This window comes from Lytechinus pictus, chromosome 7 (assembly GCF_037042905.1).
Source record: "Lytechinus pictus isolate F3 Inbred chromosome 7, Lp3.0, whole genome shotgun sequence".
NCBI lineage: Eukaryota > Metazoa > Echinodermata > Echinoidea > Temnopleuroida > Toxopneustidae > Lytechinus > Lytechinus pictus.
In genome coordinates this window covers 31,950,393-31,966,266 of record NC_087251.1, presented here as the reverse complement: position 1 = coordinate 31,966,266, position 15,874 = coordinate 31,950,393, and the positions used below count along the sequence as shown (strand labels likewise).

General features: G+C 34.2%; 1 protein-coding gene across 1 annotated transcript; it reads right to left on the bottom strand.

Annotated features, from left to right (window-relative positions):
* Positions 1-1,419: 1,419 nt before the first annotated feature.
* Positions 1,420-14,379, bottom strand: LOC129265825 (protein dpy-30 homolog). Its single transcript, XM_054903757.2, has 4 exons — positions 14,330-14,379; positions 4,434-4,486; positions 3,474-3,673; positions 1,420-2,162 (listed from the first exon to the last, which is right to left on the bottom strand). The coding sequence occupies exons 1-4, from the start codon at positions 14,337-14,339 to the stop codon at positions 2,096-2,098; spliced, it is 330 nt and encodes a 109-aa protein (XP_054759732.2). The 5' UTR covers positions 14,340-14,379; the 3' UTR covers positions 1,420-2,095.
* Between the last annotated feature and the right edge of the window lie 1,495 nt (positions 14,380-15,874).

Here is a 15,874-nt window from a genome sequence, read left to right as displayed (position 1 = left end):
AAGCATTCTTTGTAAATTTTGGAAAATGCGCATAAATTAGCATATTTAATGGGCTTCAAAATTATGTGTAGAAGTTGTAAATCCCGCACTTAGTGCTATCATATAAAGAAAACAGCGTGTGTGAAAACAGACAAATCAAAGAAACAGATAAACGAAAGTTTGAAAAAAATCAGACAAATAATAAGAAAGTTATGAGCATTTGAATATTGCGATCACTAATGCTATGGAGATCCTCAAATTGGCAATGCGGCACTATGTATGATGTCACTTGTGAACAACTCTCCCCATTACTTTAGTATATATTTCACTAAAATTGCCTCTTATCACATCTATCAGTAGATCATGTGTTCTTTCTATAGGAGGGCATGTAATACAGATTTGTAAAGATTACATCATTGATAAAGAGTTTGTATCCCGGGGGGGCCACTTCCATTCACGAGTGGATACCATGCGCGACCACGGGGTCTCGAAAAGCACCCTAAACACGTAATTTCCATATTTTGAAAATGCACCCCTTAACAAGTATTGGCGTGTGAAACCCTACCCTTAACAAGTATTGGAAACAAAACGATACTGTTGGCAAATATTCCCTGAAATGAACCCCTAAACAAGTTCAGGAATGTTTTATTGTTACGGGTACTTCGGTCGTCGGCTTTACCTTGTTTGGTTTAGTACGACCCCACCTTCTACACCTCGCGCAAATTGGACTCTAAACACGAAGTGTTGGGGCAAAAAGGACATCCTTTATAAAGCATTTTAATTTTGTTTTATCATCCCCACAAATTCGACCCTAAACACGTAATTGTCCTAGCGAAAAAGATACCCTTTTTTCATTATTTTTATGTTTTTGACACCCTTATCACGTTACGTACGTAACGTGCCCTATCGTGAAAAAGACATCCTTTTTACGTGTTTTTTTGGTCGCGCATGGTATCCACTCGTCAATGTAAGTGGCCCCCCCGGGGTTTGTATCACCATAAGAAAAAGCAAAAAGAGACATTTTGAGGGTATTTCATAGTTTATAGTCCATCAAAGGGAAAGTTGTTCACATGTGACATCACACATCCTTGTCTCATTGCCAATGGGAGGATCTCCATAGCAATAGTGATTGCAGTATTCAAATGCTCAGAACTTTCTCATTATTTGTCAGATTTTTCTCAAACTTTCTTTGTTCTTATTCTTTGATTTTTCTGTTTCGACACAAGCCTACTTGTTCTGAAGGTTTCATTCCCCTTTAATATTAGTGTTGTCTTGCCTGCATAGCAGAAGCAAGACATAGGAAACGCTTTTCCAACAACATTATCAGAATATCGAGCATAGACGAGCAAGCTACTTTCATGGTTTGAATGCCCGTTTCACACTTCCTCGCTCTTGAATACATCGAGACATCATAAGATCAAAGAAGACAAAAACAAATCCTTTCTACAGGAACAAATATTTAATAAAATCTCATCAATGGAAAAAGCTACCAAAAAGGAGGTTGAAAATGTATAAAGAATTGAATTGATATTAATTTGTTTTGTATATGCACAATGTGTGAATGAGGGATATATAGTGTACAAGGTTACATATATCTAACTAGGAACCAAATTTCAGTGATCAATGACAAGAAAGTTATTAACAATGAAATATTGTCACGACATACAGCTCTTGCTATTTCCAACACATATAAAACTTCTTTATAAGTATCTGGATTTCTCTGGAATACAATTTTTTACACAAATATAATCATTTTCAATATATAGACAAGGACACAAAAAAAAGGAAAGATAAAGAATAGAACACACACATTCGACTACTGGAATCTGAAAATGTATTACCGGTATGCTTAAATTTTAGCACTAACTGAGAAAACAAAAAAGAGAAAACAACCACAGAAAATCGTGGAATCTAATCAATACATGGCTAAAAAAATCACATTCCAAACACGCTTGACTAAACACTCAAATGGCGTCCGTCATCTCCCTATGTGGAGTGAGGATCCACATTGGTGAGCCCTGTCTCAACTGCCTTGTCCTACATTAATCCGTATTGCTGCATGATCTAGCAGATGAAAGCAAGTTATCAGAGTTCTATCATTATCGCTGATTGTTGTCTAATTTTCAAACTGGTCCTTATTCTTCAAGAGGTAGGCTGCTAGGTACTCGATGGGATTTGGCGGTCTGTCAACAAAAAAAGAAAGAAGGAACAATACAATTTACCATCATATAAACATTGTCAAAATTCAATCAAATATCTAAGTAAAAGTGTACTCTGTTATAATATAAGTCCATGTACAGTTGTTCACAGTTATGGAAAAACAGATACAATAGTAAAATACAAAAGAAAAGAATGCTAATGTCGACAATGACTCACTTAATTTTAAGTGTTTTAAGTTTTGCATGTATTAGTTAAATAGAATACAGCAAAATAAGTTTCATCACATACTTTGGTGCTTTGATATGACATAAAGGTGTATTCAGTTGATTTTTCCTCAATAAAACAAACAATTTAATCCAACTCTAGTGGTGGGAATAAAGTCTCTCAAACCACCCACCAACAAGCACTCTATTTTCAATACATCTCCTTCCCCTTTTTCTTCTCACCCCTCCCCACCCCCTCCCATTCTTTTATTTTCATCATTTGAAAACTCAAAAGGGGGTTTAAGTCCAATAACTAGCAAACAGACTAAATAAAAACAATATTTAAATCAAATGACTTTCACAACATTCCAAAGTTTCCAGCCAAGGCAGGCAGAATTGACAATTCAGGGCCCGTTGCATAAAAGTTACTATTATGGTAACTTTGCCATAAAACGGAAATTGCCATGGTAACAATGTTCATCAGCCAATCAATAAAAAGGATTCATGAAACATATACCATTGGATGGCAAAGTTACCACAATACTAACTTTTATGCAACTGGGCCCTGGACTACCAACAAATCAAAGTCCTCAAATTTCCAAATTATCCAAACATTACAAGATCCTATAAACACTGATCTTTTGTAAATGACTCAAAAGGAAAGAATTAAATTAAAACTAATAATTTCTATCAAAAGATATGAGAATAAACTCACCCCCCTCTAATGATTTTTTTTGCACTCTCTATGTATCATGCAACATATCACTGAATTTTGCAGGTTGCAGGTCACACTTGCATGTGTATCTACCAACATTTACATGTACATCCAATGAACAGAAAATATGAAATAGCTTCAGGTAAAAAATGAATAGATTTAAGTAGACCTTTAGTGCAAAACTTAAACATGCAACATACACTAAAGCAGCATTGACAACTTCAAATAGCAATTAATAAAATAGCATAAAAATATATCAATAAAGAGTGTGAGCATAGGGTGGGGTCAACTCTCTTGCTATACAACACAAACATGCAACCAAATGTTTTTTTAAACAACCCCAAATATTTTCTTCATTCATACAATGAGAGACAAGAGAAGTGGTATTATGTGATCGATCTACGATATAAACATACCTCTCTTTAGCCAATGCTGACATTGCTTGGAGGAGAATGGGTACTACAGTGTGATCGAGGTAACTTCTGGTTGTTAAAGATTGGAGGTCAACTTTGGGTCTGCTCTGCTTCTCTGCCTCGGCCTTCTCATTTGAAATTATCTTCTGTACATTTTCAGTCAGTCCATGTTCAGCGTGCGGGTTTTCTACTGGTGCTACAATCTGAAATGCGAGGAGAAAATAATTTCAGAATACTCAGAGCGATCTAATCATAGATTTCACATCCATCATCAGAGACTGCAGATACTGACAGTACTAGTCTAGTCAAGCCCTTTGTGAGTGAGATGCAATATTCCTCAAAGCTCAATACAATACAATACATCCCCCCAAAAAAAGAAGAATAATAATAATAAATAAAAAAAATTCTTTCAACTCCACTTCAGTAGCAGCCAACAAACCTTATACTTAAATGAATACTACATGGACGGGGCCAAAGCTAGGCATTTCAAATTTAAGTTACAGGGCGCATATTCACATAAGCTGTGACCTTACGGTACATGTGAGGGGCCAAAGCTAAGCATTTCAAATTTAAGTTACAGGTCACATATTCACATAAGCTGTGACCTTTGATCAGCAGACTCTGAATTCAAAATTAAATAGTACTTTAATGGGCAGCAGCCTTACTATCTTAGTACCTCAAGTCCTCAACTTCTTATATCTGGCAAGATTCCTTACCCATAATGCAACATTTTGAGCAGTAGAGTATTGTATTTAGGGCCACTTCGATACATTCATACTGCAATAATAATGTTACCAAATACCAAGTAGCAAAACAAGTACTTCTTCCTCTCAAAACATACTAGTCTCTCTCTAAAAAAATAAAATCATAACCTAATTTATTGTCTTTAATAATATCAATGTTTATAAAACCTCATGAAAAACATATTTGAGAACAGGAAATACAAAGTTTCTGAGTACTTACAGCAGGTTCTTGTGCAACAACTGGTGTCTCAGTAACTACTGGAATTTGCTCTCCTATATAATGATAATAAAAATATATACATTATTGAAGTACAGAACATGATGAGATGGGTTGAACAAATAGATGTTGTAACATATTATATTGTTCAATTTTGCAAGGTTTTATTGATTACTAACATTTGTTAGAACCATGTCTATGGTAGACCCTATTTTAATACTCGTATGATAATATAATCTCATACAAATGGATTCGCCTACGGTATGTTAAAACATGGCAAGACTAAAATCCATTCATGTAGTGAATAGTGACATTTTCATAATTTCTATTTACCTATAGTATCTAAATAAAACTGGAAAATCCATTTGATTATTTCATGTGAAAATTAAATAAATTTGCCTTTACAAAATGCAATTCATATTTTTGCTGCGTACAAATTCTATGGCAAAAAACAGAATTTCTATTTTAAATTAAGTTTGAGATTGATTTACAGCTTTTCAGAAATGGAAAAGGCATTTTTAAACAGAAAATCACTTCCCCTAATGGAATGTAAGTCAGAAGATAAAAATTCTACCAGACAGAATTAAGAATTGCTTCAATTAAGTAGATGTACAGGTCTGAAAATGAAGAATGTCCCTCTTTACAAGGACCGTCTTGTAAAGATTTCTCCACAAAAAGTCTATAAAGTTCATTCATCTGTTAACTGCTAACACCTGGCCGGCACTAATGTGTGCTAGTCATTTTAGACATATCAGGTTTCATAACAAGACTGTCGCAACAAAAACAGTAAGTCATAATAAACAGACAATGAAATGGGTTTGGAAGCTGGGATTGTAAGTCACAGAATCTAGAATTTTAGCAATCGCAATTCCTGTAATTGTCCTGCATGGGTGGGTAAAAAAAAATCCTCATAAAAAAGGACAAACTAAATTTATCAAGACATAATTTGTCTTTATGAGGATATCCTTGTTTCTAAAATTTTTTAACAGTTAGAATATTCCTCATTTTCAGACCGGCACCTCTTTACTGTCCAAATTGCTAATTCATCACATCACATCGCGAGATTGCGCAATGCAGATGGACCAATCCTCTGAGCTCTGTCGGAAATTCGAAAGAGTGCATGACAAGCACGAATCCAGAGCCGGACTTAAGGAAAAGTTCACCCTGACAAAAGTTTGTTGTAAAAAAAAGCAAAAAAAATCATTTTAAAATATTGCTGAAGGTTTGAGGAAAATCCATTAGAGATTAAGAAAGTTATTAGAATTTCAGAATTATAATTTGTGATTTCATATACGAGCAGCTGTCCCATTTGTAGATGTAATATAAAATATATAAATTTAAATTTTCAATGGTTCATGCATCATAACCTTGTTCATTGAATGGGTGGGTTCATGACATTTTTTTCCTTTTAAGAGTGCATGCCATGTGAAATGATTTGTCTATTATAAACATACAGAGGTACCGTACAATAAATAACATTATTAATTTTCTGAGAAATTACATTTCATTGAATTTTTACTTTAAAACATCTAAGGAAAGCTGCTTGCCTATGATGTCACAAATCAAAAATTAAAATTTTAATAACTTTTTTTTTATTAACCCCCAAAAAAGTTGATTTGAATAAAAAGAGAAAAATCAAACAAGCATAACATTGAAAATATCATCAAAATCGGATGTAAAATAAGAAATTTATGACATTTCAAAGTTTCGCTTAATTTCACTAAACAGTTAAATGATGCACGTGCAAATGAGGAGACTGATGATGTCATCCATATCCACTCACTATTTCTTTTCATGTATTTTATTGTATGAAATATTCTAATTTTCTCCTCATTTTCCATTAAAATAATGATTAATTCCTCTATGAACATTTGGATTAACATGGTTTAATATATGGTTTAGTCAAGTTGGTCCTTATTGTCGAATCTGTAAAAAAAAATGAAATATTGTATAATTCAAACAATAGAAAGACACCATCGTCCATCTCCTTTGCATGTCACTGAGCTGAGTTGTGCATATCACCGTTTTGTGAAAAATAAGCGAAATTTTAAAATGTCATAACTTTCTTATTTTACATCCAATTTGATGAAATTTTCAGCGTTAGGCCTAGGCCCTATGCTATTTTGGTTTTTCTCTATTAATTCAAATCAACATTTTTCTGAGGTGGACTTGTTGAGTTGAAAGTTTCAGGATTTTCCTCAAAGGACATCGACAAAGACGTCAAACCATCGCTTCGGCTTGGCCTTGGGCTTGGCCAATTTTTTACTTTTTGTGAGAAGTTCCCTTTTGATAACACTACAGGGCATACTCGTGATATAGGCCCCGCTCGAGAAAAACTTGTAATCGATCATACCTCAATATCTAGGTTGCTAACTTCAGCTCACTATATATACTCGTGATATAGGCCCCGCTGCTGTGTTGAATGGCTCAGAATGTCCGTTCGCGGGGCCTGTTTCACGAGTATAATACTATAATCGTTATATAGGCCCCGCACTACGGCACTTCAGGCACTCCAACACAGTAGCGGGGCCTATATCACGAGTATATTATTAAGCTTGCATCCTAAGATAATCGCGAAACTGGCCCCGTCCAATGCGCTTTTCCCAGCATTCGCACGTGCGTGGGGCTCGGATGACGGCTATTAGTATATTCGTTATCGAGGCCCCTTGCACTGTTATATCATGGAAAATAACGTGGTCGTGGGGCTTGTTTCCCCGGCCGGTGAAAATTATCATGGGCGGCGCTGGAGTGGGGGGGGGGGGGGGGGGGAGGGCCTCCAATTTATTTTCCAAATAAACAAGGAGAGATACTAATAAAATGTGTATGTATTTACTTCTTCAGAAATTTATTTGTCGATTTACTTATATATTAATACAATATTATTAATCTATATTTATCAATCTATTTATATTGATTAATCAATGTATCTTATTCATTTGATTTATTTGTTTTCGGTTTATTTTTCTTTTGTGATATAGAGAGTCAGAGGTATCATTTATTTCAATCTATTTTAATTGCTTAATTAATCATTTATTTTATTTGTTTTCAGTTTTTTTTTCTTTTGTGATAGAGAGAGTAAGAGGTATCATTCGTTTTTAATTATTTTATGTGTGGAAGTTCACTTATTTCAATCTATTATAATTGATTAATTAATGTATTCATATTGATTAATTAATGTATTTATATGTATATTTATTCATTAATCATTTAATTTATTTGTTTTCAGTTTTTTTGTGATGTCCAATGCGCTTGTCCAAGCATTCGCCGTGTGTGGGGCTCGGATGACGGCTATAGTATACTCGTTATCGAGGCCCCTTACACTTGTTATATCATGGAAAATAGCGTGGTCGTGGGTCTTGATTCCCCGGTGAGTGATATCATGCGCGGCGCTGTACGGGGCCCGGGGGGCTCCAATTTATAAAAAAAAAACAAGGGGAATAATAAAGAAGTGAGTATTAAAACTCTGCATGACAATGGAGTAGGATCCATATGGGCGACTTGTTTTAGGCATGATGTTATCCTTCCAGTTTTCAGAGAAAAATCAACCAGGCCCCTCACAACCTGACGCCGCCCTCGTGTTGCTAATATTTTCTTTTAAAGATCTGCTCTCTGAATAACTTTTGATAAATCCGTGAATGATTCATTCATTTGCTAATTTTTTGGAGTGTTTTCGATGTAACGTTAGGCCTATATTATGTTGTTATTTTTGTTCCATTATCCATCGTAATTTGTATTTGCTAGTTATTTGATAACCTCGTTTTATTCAGCATTTCATTTGAATTATTTTTTTGCGGGGAGAGAGGTGTCATTAATGATTAAATTATATAGCTCTTGTATAATTTCCCCCAACCTTTCACTTGACGTAATGCTGCGAATGAATCCATTTATTCATTCATGTATCATAATCTATTTATAATCACCTGGATGTAAGAAGTCAATATACATTTTTTTCAAATCGGCTTTTTTCTCTTATTCAATATTGAATCATTCATCTGGCATCCTGCGTATTATCAATTTGTATTTTTTCATTCCTTTCATAAATCCCCCCCCCCCCCCCGCTTCCCCACTTTTCATCCATTTAAGTTCAGAAAAGAAAACGAATAGGCATATTCATTCGGGAAAAATGTATTAATTTTCTTTTGGTCAATTTTATTATTGCTTGAGGGATATCTACGCTAAAATTAACTTAATCTATATTTTACTGAGACTTATCCCCCCCCCCCCCCCCGGCCCCCACAATTGGGGATAGGCCTATCATTATCTATATTATCTAAGTACGTTAAGTACGTTTTCTCTTTTACCTAAATATCAATTTATTAATCTTTTATTTTTTTTTAAAGCTTACTAATACCGTTCATTGATATTCCAGTATTTCTTCAGCTAATTAACCTATCAACTTAAATTATTTTCTCATCCTGCTTTCATTTTAATAAATCCACTTGAAGATTGTTTGTAATTGTATTTGATAGCATGGTTTTAAAAATGATGGATTTCGATTGTTTGCTGGTATACATGGTAGTAGGCCTGAAATAACGGCATATCGCATCAACAAATTATTTAAAAAAAAACATTTATTGATCGATCGTCATTTCATTAATTCACCATCTAAATATTGCATTTTTTTTCTTCGCCTATATGGTATTCATTTATTTACTAATTCATACACCCTCGCCCCCGATTTTATTAAAAGATTTAATAATTTCGGAAAAGTGTCTCAATGTGTTCTTATAATTTATTTTCATGCACGAATTATTCTACTATTTCCTTATCTGTGATATTTTATTTCAGGAGTTTAATGTGTTCCCCAGATCCGAGATTTCGTAGCGGGGGGAGGGGGGCAAATTTGAGAAGACAGTTGGTGGCGCATATGTCTGTCTGGTCAGAAAAAAATATACACAGAAGTACGGGTTCAGTATTTTTAAAGGGGCGGGGGTACAGCCGTACAGGCCGGTTGGACACATTGCCATTCATGAAATCCCTGGTCGGCCACTCAAAGAGGAAAAGGTAAGTGTTTTTTTTTTGGGGGGGGGGGGGTTGTGATATGGAAGTTTATGTACATTTTACTTTAATATTTACCAACAAGATAGGCCTACCATGACTATACGGCCGAACTAAACGAGAACGCTAACTGTGAAAAAAAAAATAATTATAATCCATGTGTTAAAAGCTATGAATGGAGCACACCAAGCTCTTATTAACCCTAAACAACAAACGTTTACTTAATATTTTAATTACTGAACTGAAAATGGGAAAAGGACTTTACAGTGACGCATGAACAGGATATGAAAGAGGAGCGCGAGCTGATTTTTTTCACACTTGAAAATAGGATGCGAATGCAATCGAAGTTCGAGATGAATTTTGTTGATATATATCGACACGAAAAGGTTATGTTTTAAACACTGCTGACGTGTAGGAGTGAGAGAGGAGGGGGGGGCATCTTGTTCAAAACTTAACTTTCCTTGTTAAATTTGATCCATTACAAAGGATAATAATGCATTTTAAATGATTTTAGTATAATTGACGTTTTCCTTGAACCGTTGTGTTCTTTGAATTGATGGGAACATAAAATTATAGGTCTATAATCGATTGTAATTCTTTTTTATTAGGGAGCAATAATTTTTACCAAAATCCCCATCATCTTGGAGTGTAATATTTTTTCTTCTTTTTTGCCATTTTTTTCAAACAAAACCCACAGCACCCCCTACTAAAAATCGTTCCCAGTGCCCTGCTTGATCGTTTATCGAACATGATTTGCGTGGATATTTTTTTTTTCTCTATATTTGAGATTTACATAATTCTTGATTCAATAATCAGATCATGCTTCATAAACTTCTTTGTTTGTAAAATTATATTTCTTGAAGACGAAATGATATGACTGTTGTGTTTAAGTGACATTTGTTACCTTGTCAGTTTCGTTCAATAGTTTCTGGAGGGTAAGAAATTAGCTTTATTTGATTAGCATTATATTTAGGATATATAACCAAAATGATATTGCTTGGTCATGTTTGATTCATCTGTAAATATCAATATTTTACATCGATTTACATGTAGTTTAATTACCACTAACATAGTATCCTGTTGCTAGGCGACATCCCACAATTCTATAGGCGCTGTTTTTCATGCAGTTGCATCATACATATACTTAGTTGACATAGTGAGGTCACGAGTCGTGGCATGTTCTGATATTGTTTTTTTTATATATATATAAAAACACAAATTTAGAATGAGAAATCAGATAAAGCACAACAGTTTTTCTAATTTAATTTTTCTGTTTTTTGATATACAAAAACCAAATCACAACACGTTATTCTCGTTGTGATTTCGTTTTTGTGTTTTCAAAAACCCCAAACTAAGGGGCTGATTTTCGTTTTCGCTTCTTCATGATTGGAACAGAAAAACAAATTATCCATTAGTACCTTGATTGTGCAGGTTACTGGGCAGGTGAAAGTGACATTACAATTGATCTTAGCAAGTCATTCAGTACATTAATGAGTAGAATACAATTTGATATAATAAACACTAATTAAAGTGTGAGAATGGAAATATTTGATTAGAGAATAGCGAACTTCTTAACCAAAATGCGTGGCAATTAAAAAATATATTTTCAGCAAACCTTTAAGAATATTTTTTTCTAGTTTCTGCTTTAATTATCATAAACTTTACGTCAGGGTATACTGCCCCCTCTCCGGGTAGGCCTATCGTGTCAATTAATAGACAACAGTTTTTCCCAAAACAGCACAAACATGAACGAATAAATGAATAAACCAGGAAATGAATAAGTGAAGCAATACGAAGGAGAACTTGAAATAGTAATGTATTAGGCCCCCTCTCTCTCTCTCTTTCTATCTCTCTCTATATATATATAAACGTTTCACGTATTGGCTTCAGTGGTATTATAAAGTAACAAAATATAGTTTGTTATATATATAATAATATACGGTATAGAGAGAGAGATCAAATCCATACTCAAAAAAGAGAAATTAACGATAATTGTTGGTCTAACATCAAATAAAACAAAAAGTTTAATACAAACAAATACAAGAATAAAAAATTAATTTAAAGGACAAGTCCACCCTTAAAAAAATTGATTTGAAAAAATAAAAGAAAATCGAACGATCATAACGCTGAAAATTTCATAAAAATCGGATGCAAAATAAGAAAGTTATAACATTTTGAAGTTCAGTTTAATTCAAAATAATAGTTATATATGCACATCCAGGTCGGTATGCAAATGAGGATACTGATGACGCCACCCACTCACTATTTCTTTAGTATTTTATTATATGAAATATATTTTCCAATTTTCTCCTCATTGTCAAGTGAAACAATGATTAATTCCTCCCTGAACATGTGGAATATATGGTTCAGTCACGTTGGCCCTTATTGTAAAATTTGTGAAAATTGAAATATTGTATAATTCAAATAATAAAAAAACTAAAGAAATAGCGAGGGACATCATCAACTGTATCATTTGCAAGCAAATGAGTTGTGCATATCACTGTTTTGTGAAAAATAAGCGAAACTTTAAAATATCACAACTTTCTCATTTTACATCCGATTTTGATGACATTTCCAGCGTTATGCGAGTTTGATTTTTTTTAATCTATTTATTCAAATCAACAATTTTCTGGGGTGAACTTGACCTTTAGATAAAATATAGATTCCTTTTATGTAACGAAAAATAAGGTTATAACACCCTTCAACTACGACTAATTAAAAAAAGGTAAACGATTATTTTTAAATTTAGATTGTATATCTATACTTTCTTCAAATTGTTAAAGTCATTCATGCCTGAATGATCGATGAATCTTCTGAGGATACCAGGTGAAAGAGTAGATATTCTGAGCTTTACAATGATTGCCGTCATCATTTTGTATATCCACAAGAACTTACAGAATGAATAAAAATAAATGAAATGTACGAGCCTGTATCAACATAAGACCTAGGCCTACGCACGCCTCTCAGATAACAAAATATATATATATATAATAAATAAATATATAGATAATAAATAAATAAATGAACTTCCACACATAAAAAGAATTAAAAACGAATGATACCTCTGACTCTCTATATCACAAAAGAAAAAAAATAATACAAATAAATTAAATGATTAATGAATAAATATATTAATCAATCAATATAGATTGATAAATAAATAAATGAACTTCCACACATAAAAATAATTAAAAACGAATGATACCTCTGACTCTCTACATCACAAAAGACAAAAAAACTGAAAACAAATTAATTAAATGATTAATGAATAAATATAAAGACATTAATTAATCAATATAAATACATTAATCAATCAATTAAAATAGACTGAAATAATTGAACTTCCACACATAAAAATAATTAAAAACGAATGATACCTCTGGCTCTCTATATCACAAAAGGAAAAATATTAATACAAATAAATTAAATGATTAATGAATAAATATAAATATATTAATTAATCAATTAAAATAGATTGATAAATAAATAAATAAATGAACTTCCACACATAAAACTAATTAAAAACGAATGATATCTCTGACTCTCTACATCACAAAAGACAAAAAAACTGAAAACAAATAAATTAAATGATTAATGAATAAATATAAAAACATTAATTAATCAATATAAATGCATTAATTAATCAATTAAAATAGACTGAAATAAATGAACTTCCACACATAGAAATAATTAAAAACGAATGATACCTCTTACTCTCTATATCACAAACGAAAAAAAAACTGAAAACAAATAAATTAAATGATTTATTAATCAATTAAAATAGATTGAAATAAATGATACCTCTGGCTCTCTATATCACAAAAGAAAAATAAACCGAAAACAAATAAATTAAATGATGAATAAAATACATTAATTAATTCAATAGAAATAGATTGATAAATATATAAGTTAATAACTATATTGATATTTAAGTAAATTGACAAATAAATTTCTGAAGAAGTAAATACATACACATTTTTATTATTCTCTCTCCTTGTTTATTTGGAAAATAAATTGGAGGCCCTCCCCCCTCCAGCGCTGCCCATGATAATTCTCACCGGCCGGGGAAACAAGCCCCATGACCACGTTATTTTCCATGATATAACAGTGCAAGGGGCCTCGATAACGAGTATACTAATAGCCGTCATCCGAGCCCCACGCACGTGCGAATGCTGGGAAAAGCGCATTGGACGGGGCCAGTTTCGCGATTATCTTAGGATGCAAGCTTAATAATATACTCGTGATATAGGCCCCGCTACTGTGTTGGAGTGCCTGAAGTGCCGTAGTGCGGGGCCTATATAACGATTATAGTTTTATACTCGTGAAACAGGCCCCGCGAACGGACATTCTGAGCCATTCAACACAGCAGCGGGGCCTATATCACGAGTATATATAGTGAGCTGAAGTTAGCAACCTAGATATTGAGGTATGATCGATTACAAGTTTTTCTCGAGCGGGGCCTATATCACGATTTTGCCCACTACAGGATAAAAAATGACAAGCAATAGAAAAAATGTCATTGCTGTTAAAGTTAATAAACCCGCACATCACATACCCCCCCCCACCACCCCCCCCCCCCCCCCCCCCCCCCCGCGCGACCGAAGGCGAAGCTAAGGCAGCCGCCGCCGCGCTAGGCAAAACTACCGTACCGGTACATGTAGCCTCCAACTTTAACCACAAACAAAAATCGTATCATGTGGGACAACACTTAAAAATTGCAAGTTGCCGTGCGATTGGTTTTAACGATTAATATTGTTGCACATATTTCATCAATGTCATGCAAAAGAATATAATTTCAATGAGAACTCATTTCTTAAAATGATTAATAACATAAATTGATTAAGACAAGATCGAAAAATACAAAAATGCAACAAACAGAAGAAAGATTAATTCGTGTTTACCTTCGGCCATGTTGTCTACAAACAAATGTCACGTGATCTATATCCGCTTGATCGATCGATCGATCGAATGCAATTCAATTCAATGGGACTGGTACATAGAGAAATAATTTGGACTGGACAGTGTGATAATTCAACTGATTTACTCCCTCGATATCTATATTAAATTTACCATCCGAAAATTATTTTGTTTTAAATCTCATTCCATATCTCCATCATGTTTTGTATTGGATTCTCCCCCCCCCCTTTTATTCCACCTATTCCTAGGCTATAGCAATCGATATAGCAATCACACTTTCTCCTTTATACCTTTTCTAGATTTATTACTCCTATCCATAGATATCCTGACCGGATGCAAACTCGTAATATATCGCTATGCCTCTGTCCCACCAGCTGACACTGGCCCCCTCCCCAGGTATTCAATACATTCAGGTTTGCCCCCCCCCCCTTCCCGATCATTCTCTTCCCCCTAATAACCAAAGGGGCAACCATCCGGGTTTACCATAATACTTTCTCTCTCCTCCATCCACCCCTATATCTTCTGAGATTTGCTCCCCTCTTGTTTTCCCCCACTGTGCCCAGTTATCCACGTCTCTCTTTCACCCACCCCACCCTGGCTGTCCTCAGTTTTGCACTTCGATTCTCCTACCAATCTTCAAGTCAATCTTTACCACTCCCAACCAATCTACTTTATCTCTCACCCCCCCCCCCCCTCCTCAGTTTTACACTTCAATCCTCCTTCTAATCATTTTAGTCAATCCTTTACCACTCCCATCCAATCAGGCGCGCGCGTAGCCAGGGGGGGGCGGTGGGGGCAGTCGCCCCCCCCAAAACGTCCCCAAAAAGAAAAAAAAGAAGGGAAAAAAGAGAGGAAAAAAGGAAAAGGGAAGGGAGGAAAGGGAACAAAGGTAGCTTTGTCGTTTTTTTTTTCTTTTTATTCTTTTTTTTTTCTCAAAAGAGAAACTCCTTCACTCTTCCTGTAAATTTATAAATGAATTTTGCTTCCGCGCTGCGCGCGGTTAAATGACAATATTGAAGTTCTCCATTGTTTCCCCCACCCTTTCTCTAACCCTGCTTTTCCACCTCAGCTATATGTGTTTCTTGCCAGTTAAAGTTCAAATGTATAGATTAGTGCATGGAATTAGAGTAAGGTTAGGCCGAAGTATATGAAGTTATCTTTTTTTTTAATTGATCGCGCAACTTCTGGTCGGGTCGGCTCCGGGCGGGTAAAATCTTTATATCAATTTCTGCCGTCACCTCCATAAAGTCAACTTCTCCCGCTTTTCAGGTCATTACTAAACAACCATAATTTGGGGCAAACAAATTCCTAATTTAAAAAGAGGAATGTATAAAATTCGTGTCGTATTAAATAAAAAAGTACAATATTTTTTTTCAAATTCTATTAATCTTCATGTTATTTCCCTGCACATTCATCTCCTGTCCTATTTTGCGCCCTCAGTTTGAAATTTTGAATGACACTTAGGTTTCTTTATAATTCAAAATGAAGCGCTTCAGTATAAGTCAAAGAAATTAGGCATCCTTTTTTAT

Excerpts from the sequence above, each read along its gene's own strand:
- LOC129265825 (XM_054903757.2), bottom strand. Across the intron at positions 3,674-4,433 it reads TTGTTGCACAAGAACCTGCT|ATTGTAGCACCAGTAGAAAA; the intron begins GTAAGTACTCAG and ends CTCGCATTTCAG. Across the intron at positions 2,163-3,473 it reads TCAGCATTGGCTAAAGAGAG|ACCGCCAAATCCCATCGAGT; the intron begins GTATGTTTATAT and ends TTTTGTTGACAG.